Source organism: Paroedura picta, chromosome 6 (assembly GCF_049243985.1).
Source record: "Paroedura picta isolate Pp20150507F chromosome 6, Ppicta_v3.0, whole genome shotgun sequence".
Lineage (NCBI taxonomy): Eukaryota > Metazoa > Chordata > Lepidosauria > Squamata > Gekkonidae > Paroedura > Paroedura picta.
This window is the reverse complement of record NC_135374.1, coordinates 65339434-65349111: the sequence shown is the minus strand read 5'-3', so window position 1 is coordinate 65349111 and position 9678 is coordinate 65339434. Positions and strand designations below refer to the sequence as shown.

At 42.8% G+C, this 9678-nt stretch overlaps 1 protein-coding gene across 2 annotated transcripts in view; it reads left to right on the top strand.

The window, feature by feature from the left end:
- The first annotated feature begins 1527 nt into the window (after positions 1 to 1527).
- LOC143840005 (amine oxidase [flavin-containing] A-like) overlaps positions 1528 to 9678 on the top strand; it is a 62009-nt gene continuing 53858 nt past the window's right edge. Inside the window, exon 1 of one of the 2 annotated variants that reach the window (XM_077342866.1) lies at positions 1528 to 1781. In XM_077342866.1, coding sequence (XP_077198981.1) covers positions 1736 to 1781 — 46 coding nt within the window. In that variant the 5' untranslated portion in view covers positions 1528 to 1735. The remainder of the gene's footprint in view (positions 1782 to 9678) is intronic. The other variant, XM_077342867.1, reaches the window with a different exon arrangement.

Here is a 9678-nt window from a genome sequence, read left to right as displayed (position 1 = left end):
AGTTCACTGATGCCAGCAGGTTTAAAAGGTGTAACTCTGTTTACGGCTGAATTTTTAGCTCTTTTAGCTATTGTTTTGGCTAATTATGAAATATATCATTTAGTTTCCATATAACACTTGATGGTAAGTTTGTTTTAATGATTTGCTAGCTATTTTGGTCCTGGCAAATAGATGGGGAAGAAATTGAGATAGTGACAGATTTTATTTTCCCGGGCTCTAAGATCACTGCAGATGGGGACTGCAGCAAAGAAATTAAAAGACGCTTGCTCCTGGGGAGGAAAGCTATGGTAAATCTAGACAGCATCCTAAAAAGCAGAGACATCACCCTGCCAACAAAAGTGTGTTTAGTCAAGGCTATGGTATTCCCAATTGCAATATATGGCTGCGAAAGTTGGACCATAAGGAAGGCCGAGCGTCAAAGAATTGAGGCTTTTGAACTCTGGTGCTGGAGAAGACTCTTGCGAGTCCCTTGGACTGCAAGGCGAACAAACCGGTCAGTCCTAGAGGAGATCAGCCCTACCTGCTCCTTAGAAGGCCAGATCCTGAAGATGAAACTCAAATACTTTGGCCACCTCATGAGAAGGATGGACTCCCTGGAGAAGAGCCTAATGCTGGGAGCGATCGTGGGCAAAAGAAGAAGGGGACATCAGAGAATGAGGTGGCTGGATGGAGTCACTAAAGCAGTAGGTGCAAACTTAAATGGACTCCAGGGAATGGTAGAGGACAGGAAGGCCTGGAGGATCATTGTCCATGGGGTCGCGATGGGTCGGACATGACTTCGCATCTAACAACACCAAGCTATTTTGGAAGTTTTTAGAACCTTCACATGAGATATGAACATTTTAAATAGTAACTGAAAGTGTTCCATATGCTGGGTTGGAATAGAGTTATGTTCCAACTATTTCAGGGCAGCTTTGGTATTACTTAAACATTTCTTCAGCAGACATTACCCCCAAACTAGCCACAAGTTCATTTGGATTGGTTGCCCAAAGAGGAATTTTAAGGTGGTCTATTCAGAAGCAAGTCACTAATGGGATCTTACTCCCAGAACTCTGTACTTATGACTAAAGCTTCAGTCCTTCCTCGCAACTGGCACAACAATCTCCCCAAAACAACATCTTCGGTAGGAAAAGAGCACAGCAACCCAAAATGCAGATAGAATCTTTCTCCCGAGTTAGTTTTCTATTTGTATGGAGGATTTAAAAAATGCAAAGTAATCTTTAACGGTGGAATATCTGCCAAGTAGTGGGGGCGATAATCATAGCACCTTGTAAGCAGGCATAACATGTCGGGAAACCCCTGTTTTCGTTAGGCAACAGCCCCCACCCCGGCGATTCTCGAAAGGCAGAGGCCCGCCAGACCTATTCCTGCCACCTTCACCACGGAAGGGCCTTCGGAAGCAGCGAGGGCAAGAGGCCAAGGAGGCTGCCTGGGGCCAAGCCAGCGCTCGGTGAGAACGGCGGCCGCTCCCTTTCCCAGGGCTGCCCCGCCCCTCCTCCTCCTCTGCCGCCGCGCTGGCCGGGAGCGCTCGACCTTTCCGCGCCCGGCTCCCCAGCCCAGGGAGCGCAGTCCCGCGGGCCGTGATTGGCGGCGGAGGGCGGAGGGCGGAGGGCGGGGCGGTGCCCGGGAGACCTGGCCAGGAAGTTTCCCGGGGCTGCAGCGCCCGACCGGAGCGCGGGCTCAGGCGAAGCGTTTCCTTCACGCTCTGACAGCGGGGCGCGGGGCGGCCACAGCCATGAGCCACAAGTGCGACGTGGTTGTCGTCGGGGGAGGCATCTCAGGTCAGTGAGAGGCGCTCAGACTTAATGCGCACACGGGCGCTCTCCTCCTGCTTCGCAGTCTCCCAGGCTGTCAGGAGGCGCCCGGCGGGGCAGGGGGACGGAGCGTGAGACTTTGACGCGGTTTGTCCGAGCGTCGTGCAGAGTCTTTCTAGCAGTGTCGTGGGGGTTTATTAATGGCTTGCAGGAAGTTTTGAAGGGCGTTTTCACCTGTCTCTTGGCTGCCGTATGAGAAAGATCGGCCAGCGATTTAAAGGGGCTAAAATAAAACCAAAGCGGATTAGTTCGCGCCGCGCGCTCCTCCTCTCATGGGACTGTGCTGTGACGGGCGGATTTCCCTTAGCTCGTGCCCATAGGGGACATTGACCCCTTCTCATGACTGGTGGCGGTGGGAAAAGGCATCAAGTCGTAGCTGATTTATGGCGGCGACCCTGTGGGCTTTTCAAGCCACCAGGCGTTCAGAGATGGTTTGCCCTTGCCTGCTTCTCTGACTGTTGGAACCTCGAAATAGTCGCTGTTCTTGGCCGCATGTATGGGATGTGGCTTTAAAAAAAAAAAAAAAAAAGCCCTGCATGTGCAATCCTTTGCTTTACTATTTGTCCTGCCTTTGTGGACTTTGAATCCTCTTCCAGCTGCCTTCACCACCTCTAGGGAGAGGCAGCATGCACATTTTCTAAACGAAGGAAGCCTGTGCAGGGGCAATTTCTTCGAGTCTTGCTTCTGCAGGAGGTTGGATTTGGGCAGCTGTAAAGATGCTTCCAGCCTGTTAATTCCCACCCCACGGCCCTGAAACACTTGTCACTAAAGGAGTGGACCTGAAGAGATGATAAGCAACATGTTTTTATGAAAAATATAAGAGTCCAATGAAGTGTATTCCTGCATTATCTTTAATGTTTTGCTTTGCTCATATAGATATATATGGTTCTCTTTCTTTCACTTCATTATGTAGAAACGTGGAAGGGGGTTAAAATCCTTTTTTGAGACCAAGGAATTAATACACTAAGGTGCTTTTAAAAAAGGATTGAAATCTGAAATACTTGGGCTGTGGCATATTGACTTGGTAATCTGTGTCCTGGTAGCACTTTCCCCGAAAGCTAGCAAATAATGAAAACAGAGTAACCCTTATTCCCAAGGGCTTGTGTTTGTTAGAGAATGTGTATGTGTACAGTCGTTATGATACACTTGCACATACACTTGTAATAATCTAGTCTGGAGGTGACCAGTCCATGGATCACAGTGGCTAGGTCAGCTTTCAGTAGACAGCATGCAGCATTTGTGACCTGGGCCCCATGGACAAGAAGGTATCCAGAGTCATACCTAGCCATTTGCTGGTTCTTGACATTGTTAATTGGACACCGCCAATGGTCGAGAGTTGTATCAGCCCATCTAAGGCATGCCAGCCTGAGGACCTCTGACTTAACTGGATTCAACTTCAGCCAGCTCCACTTGAGCCAATCTGAACCAGCCTCTAAATACCTGGCCAGAGTCCAGGGGTGTTGATCAATGGCTGTCCATCAATAGGTCACCCCAGCCCAAAACTCCAGATTAGTTGGGCAAGGGAATACATGTAGATCAGGGCTAGTCAAACTGCGGCCCTGCAGATGACCATGGACTACAATTCCCAGCGAATGCTGGCAGGGGCTCATGGGAATTGTAGTCCGTGGACATCTGGAGGACTGCAGTTTGACTACCCCTGATGTAGACGTTAAATAACATTGGGGAGAAAACAGCTTTCTGTGGAACGCCACACACCAAGGCATATCACTGGGAGGCTTTCTCCCCTAGCATCACCCTCCATCACTGAACTTGAAGGAAAGATTGCAGCCATTTAAGGGCCATGCCTTGAACTCTCACATTGGCTAGGAATTGGGCAACTCTATTGAAAGCTGCTGTTAGGTTTAAAAAAATCAGCAGCACTGACCCAACTACATCCAGCTGTCTTTAGAGATAATCCATGCGGGCAACTAGAGCCATTTCTAATCTATGGCCATGTCAGAAGCTGGACTGAAATGGACCCAGAGCCGATGCTTCTTTCAGAAATTTTGTAGTTGCTCAGTAACCACATGTTTAGTTACCTTACTCAGAAACATAAGATGCAAGACAGGGCAGTAGCTGGCTGGGTTGAATAGATCTAGTAATATTTTTTTTCAAAAGTGGCCTAACCACTCCCTCTTTCTGCCTCTCTAGGGATGACCCCGGAGATAGGGACAACTTGATAATTTCACAAGGAGACCCAAATCTCCTCCCTGCCAGCTTTCACCAGCCAAAAGGGATATGGGTCAAGGGGACATGTAGTAGACTGAACAGTTGTCAGAATTCTGTCCATATTGGCCAAGGAGAGTATATAAATCAATAAACTCAATGGTGCACACTTTAGGATTATTTCTGGGAAATGTAATATCAGAACTATAACTTTTTTGAAGCAAAGCCACAAGCTGTTTACAGAGTTTTTCTCTTTATTGTTTAAAATCTCAAACACAGTTATTATTTTTCTTATTGTTACAGGCTTTATATGATATTGTTTTTAAAGTGTGTTATTATCACAAAGATAACACCCATGTCTTTCAAGGCTCATGTAAAAAGCAGCATTTATGATAGCATTTCTACTGTTCAAAACACAAATATAGAAAAGCTAAATAACGGGAAAGTTAAGGTTACAGTCATGTGCACATTTATGTACAAGAAATATGTCCAATTTTAAGTTGGGACTAGTAATGTGGGTTTTCCAGAAAAATAGGGATAGTAAAATAGAGTGTGATCCATGTAGGAAGGTTACTTTGGCTTGTGTTTTGTAAACAACATTTTAAATTGTACCTCCAGTTCATTTTGTTTCCTACTAGTAACAAATATTTGAGCTGAAATATTTGATTAGGAAGAAAAAGGTAATCAAGTGCAATTTAAGTGCAATTTAAAAATTAAATCAAGTGCAATTTAAAAATTAAACATTCAAAGCTTTATGTGAAAATTATTTTAGTGAAACGTCTGTGAAAACATAAAGAAATTACAATAGTATATTTCATTTAAATTTAAATTTGAGAAGACAGTGCTAAAAAATGCATCAGATGCATTACTTGTTAGTTCTGTATCAGATTGTTGATTACAGCATCCTTCCACTGTAGAAGAATTATAGCTTTGGTTTTGATTAGACCTGCACAACCAATAATGTGCATTCATAATTTAATTTTTTTAAAATTTGGATTGTTATATGTAATTGTTATTTTATTCCCCCCCGACATATATAAGTTAATGAAATATACATGTATGACTGTACAGTTAGAGGTAATCGATCATCTGAATAACATTAATTACACTTCTGAAACTGCATTGTTCATGTAATACTGTGTTTACAATTATTGTTATCTTTATTAATCAGTGAATCTTTAGAAACGGAAAGCACTGCAATATTTTTCAGAAACATTTCTGTTTTGGAAAACTTTCCACAGAAATGTCCTTCCTCTTCCCCAGTCCATGGGTGAGATTTCTTTTTGTGTAAACACCCTGAGAATTGGGCTACAAAAACTTCCATTACCAAGTTTGAGCCACTTTGAGAGAACAAATGCCTCTCTTTTTTGGTCTCTTCCCCCCCCCCCCCCGCTAGTCTTTCAGATTGTAAAGGAATGGGCACATCAGCCAAGACAGCTCATACATAGTACCACCCTTGTTGTTTTTCTTTAGTGCCAGTTGGCTGTATTATTTTACTTTCTGGCTGCTTGCCACAAGCTAGTGCACATGGAAGCACTTTAACAGTAAACTGAGAATGAGCCAGTATCTCTGTAAAATACTAATAATTAGATGTTCTAGTTGGATTGGATTAAATTTTATTATTCTAATATGAATATGAACTAGGGTAGTTGTAAAATAATAACAGAAGCAGGGCTTCAGCTGGAGCTGGGGCTCAGCCCCTGAATCTGCTTTCATTCCCAGGTCTCAGCCAAGCTGGAACAGTTTGTCCGTCCCCTCCCCCCGTATCAACTGTCAATTCAAAAATACTCAGCTTTTGGGAACAGAACACAGGGTTAGAAGTGTGGCTTTTAACAGGCTTGAGCCCTAGAACATAGCGTTTGAGTTGGACATAAAACATATTAAACAGAACAAAGTGACTAATTTTCTTCTTGTGATAGAATCAAGCTGGAAGAGCTCATGTGAGAAGCTATTTAGGAAGCCAAATCCCCCCCTACACACACACATCTGTCTCTCTCTCTCTCTCTCTCTCTCTAATTTACTGCTTTGTGTCCCACAAATGAATCAAAGTATGCTTATTTGTGCTGTGGTCTTTGGTATTGGTTGCACCACTATTTCATATTTTATAGCAGCAATTCAGTACATTTACAAAAGACTCACAAGACCTGTGGAACTGTTTGAGGTCCCGCAGGGTTCTGATGTCACTTGGGAGAGCATCTCACCAGACTGGGGCCAAGGCTGAAAAGGCCCAGACTCTGGTTGAGGCCAATTTGATCCCCCTGGGGCCAGGGACCCTAAGCAAATTCTGGCTGAATCTTAATGCACTTTGGGGGCTATATAGAAAGAGGTGATCCTGAAGGTACAATGGTCTCAGACCACTGAGAGCTTTGAAGGTCATAACCAAAACCTTGAATTTGATTTGGCATCCAGTCTGGAGCCAGTGCAGTTGAGAAAGCACAGGTCATATATGTGCTCCAAGAGAGGAAGATGAAATGTGATATATAGCATCAGATTTTAAAAACTATCTTTATACTTTGCCTTGTAGGTATATTAAATACAAAGATATTAGAAACCAGAGCATATCACTGGTACATTGGGATAGCTGGCAAATAAGTATTTATAGTTCTCAAGAGCTGAATAATAATGGTGATGTAGAACTGGAATTGATTAATAAGTTCAGTAATGGGCAGGTTGTTGTATCTTTTAGTAGGCTTAATGGAAGTATGTAGACATCAAAAAGAAGCCATTGAATTATATCTCTAAATTGAATTTGAGACAAACAATTGCTAAATATTTTAACAATTAGTACCGAGGATCATCTGATTCACCACAGAAGACTTTGATGTTCCAAATAACACTCCACTTAGTACTGTTTTCAGAGACCACTGACTATCTAGCTAATTGGCTTATTGAACTTGTAGATAGCAATGGAAAATAAAAGCATTCATGACCATATTTATTTATTAAACAAGACTGCTATGTTTGTTGTAGTACCAGTGTGAATTATGCTCATCCTTTTCCATTTTCTAGAACTGCTAATTCAACTACATCTTCAAAACTTAATTTTTCTTGAATTTATATGTTTAAAATGGTATAGCTGTATCTTGTAAATGCTACCTGGCAAAATCTGTATAAATTATATAGAGTGTTCTTTTGAAAAAGAAGTGTACAATATCTTTTTTTGAACAGACCAGTTGTAGGGTTTTCCTTCTGCCAAAGCTATACTGGAAATGTTTTGCATGTATGAAGTTATGACATGATTTTAATGACTATCATATTCAACATAGTGGGCACAATGCAGCAAAACCTAGATGCACCAATTCCTTGTAGAATTGAAACATACTATTGAATATTTAAACCCGAACAAGCCAAGGACAGGCTTAATGAAAAGTCAGTTTGAGCAATCAAAGGGCAGACCACTTTCCTTGGAAACCAGCAAGAAAAAATAAGAAAGTAGTATGTAGGTAAAAAATAAAATTATTTACTAACTAGCTTCAAAACACGTTCTTAAGAACAGGCCTTGAAAGAGTCCCCTACCCTGGCCCCTGGCAAAGCAGCTTAAGGTGGCTTTGGGCTGCAGCTCACAGCCGGATCAAGTGGGGTGGGTGGGGGCTGGTCAGCTCATTAGCAGGCCCAGGACAGAGTTCCTTAGCATGCTGTCAGCAGGCTGGGAGGTCCTTGTTAGCAGGCCCTGCTTAGTAGGCCAAGTGGTCCTCATTAGCAGGCCAAGTAGCAGGCCAAGTAGCCCTCGTTAGCAGGCCCTCCACCACCACCCTTTGGTCAGGGCCCTCTCCCCTTACTTGATCCTGGCTCCAGGCACTGAAGTGCATCTGAGAGCAAAGAGGCTAGAGTCCAGGGACAGAGGGTGTTGCTGACTGCACCCTGATTGGCCAGCGCTGCTGGCCGCACCCTGATGGGCCCTATTCCAACTTGGACAGCCGGACACATTCCACCCCTCAGGCTGTTTCACAAATATATAGAGGAACCATAGATAAGGATGATTATCCATGAAATTTACTAATGATTATCCATGAAATCATTCAATAAACTTGTTCAAAAAGCAAAAAGAAAACTCTTCTAGTAACACAGATCTTCCAAAAAATGTATGAACCATTTGATCAATTTATACTTAGTGGTGATTACCCACATAAAGAAAAAATAGTGTTTATAAATGAGAAGAGAATCCAGACCCCTACATTTTAGCTCCCTACATACCTACTTTTGCAATTACAGCTCTTTGTATATATAATAAGTTTGGAAGAAGAGTTTTTGCGTTTTGCTTTTTGGACAAGTTTATTGAATGATACAAGAAATTACATGGGTATTCATTTATTTATAAATTTATTTTTTGCCTACAGCCCACTTAATTATTTTTTCTTGCTGGTTTAATGGAAAGTCAAGCAGTGTGGTATAAAATGAATTAAATTTGAGCTATGATTAAAGGTGAAAATAACAAGATCCCAGTTCATGATTAAGCATACGTCCACCCTGCTTGCCCCCTGAACAGACAGAATGAGCCAGCAGAACAGTTAGTTTCATGCAGGCCTATGCAAATTAGTATGTCTTTCCAGAATCATGGTGGAGTGATCTCTCCAGTCCTGATAGCCCTGCATCTCCAGCAGGACCATCACAGCTAAGCTAAGCTCTGCAGAGTGGTGGGACTATTATTATTTAAAATGAAGTTTCCCCAACAAAAAGGAGTGTCTTAACAACATTGGAGAGAAAGGAGAAATTGAGGGAGAAACAGACTCAAACCTTGTCTATTCAGGATGAATTGTCTAATGCAGGGTTCCAAGATTGCATCCACCTCACTGCCCTTTCCGTCATAGACATAGGGGCCATAGAAGAGGTTCCGCGTACAGAGAAGTTCAGAGGCGTAAACTCAGTACTCTTTATAGTTTCAAAGAAATTGGGAGATTGGAAGGCAATTCTAAGTTTAAAACTATATGAACTTAACTGTACAAATACTACAGGAGTAGTTTTTTTTTTTTGTTAAACCTACAGAAGAGTCATCTGACTCCTTCCAGGGAACCCATACACTTAGGGACTTTGATAAACACAATACAATTCAAAGTACCTCTAACCCCAGACAGGGTATTAAAGATACAGTAATGGATAAAGAAAGTTCACAGATTAAGTCTATCTGATGTTACTAGCAAAATGTTAGGTCTATTAGTTGCCATGATAGAGACAGTTCAATCTGAGACCATTGCAGTAGACATTTCTTCCTCTACAGAAAGATATTACCAGAAAGAGGCACAAACTGATTCTCATCACAGACTTAGGGGAAAGCAAGTGGATCCATTTCCATTAGCTTCGTTTAGGCCAAGAAGACCTTGATTTTCATATCTAGTTCAACTGATGGTAGACTAATCTTGGATATTACCTGTAACATCAGACCTTCTGAGACCAGGGCTGATTCTGCACTTTGTTTTTTCCATTGTCGATCCTGCTGAATTCAGATTGATTTGAACCCAGGTTTTCTCCCCCCCCCCCCAAAAAAAAAAGCCTTCACTACTTGATTGGGGAAGCTCAGAGAGGGAGGAGAGGGAAGCGGTAGTCATGAAGCTGAACTAACTTTCCTGAACTAGCGGAGGCGGGGTCAGGTCGGGTGAAGTCCAGCTGGCATTAGTGCTTTATTTCTTCTCTTTTGATTCCTGAGCCAGCAGCAGCCTCTCAGAGAATGAGGCAATCTTTGCCACCACCAATGGATTTTTAA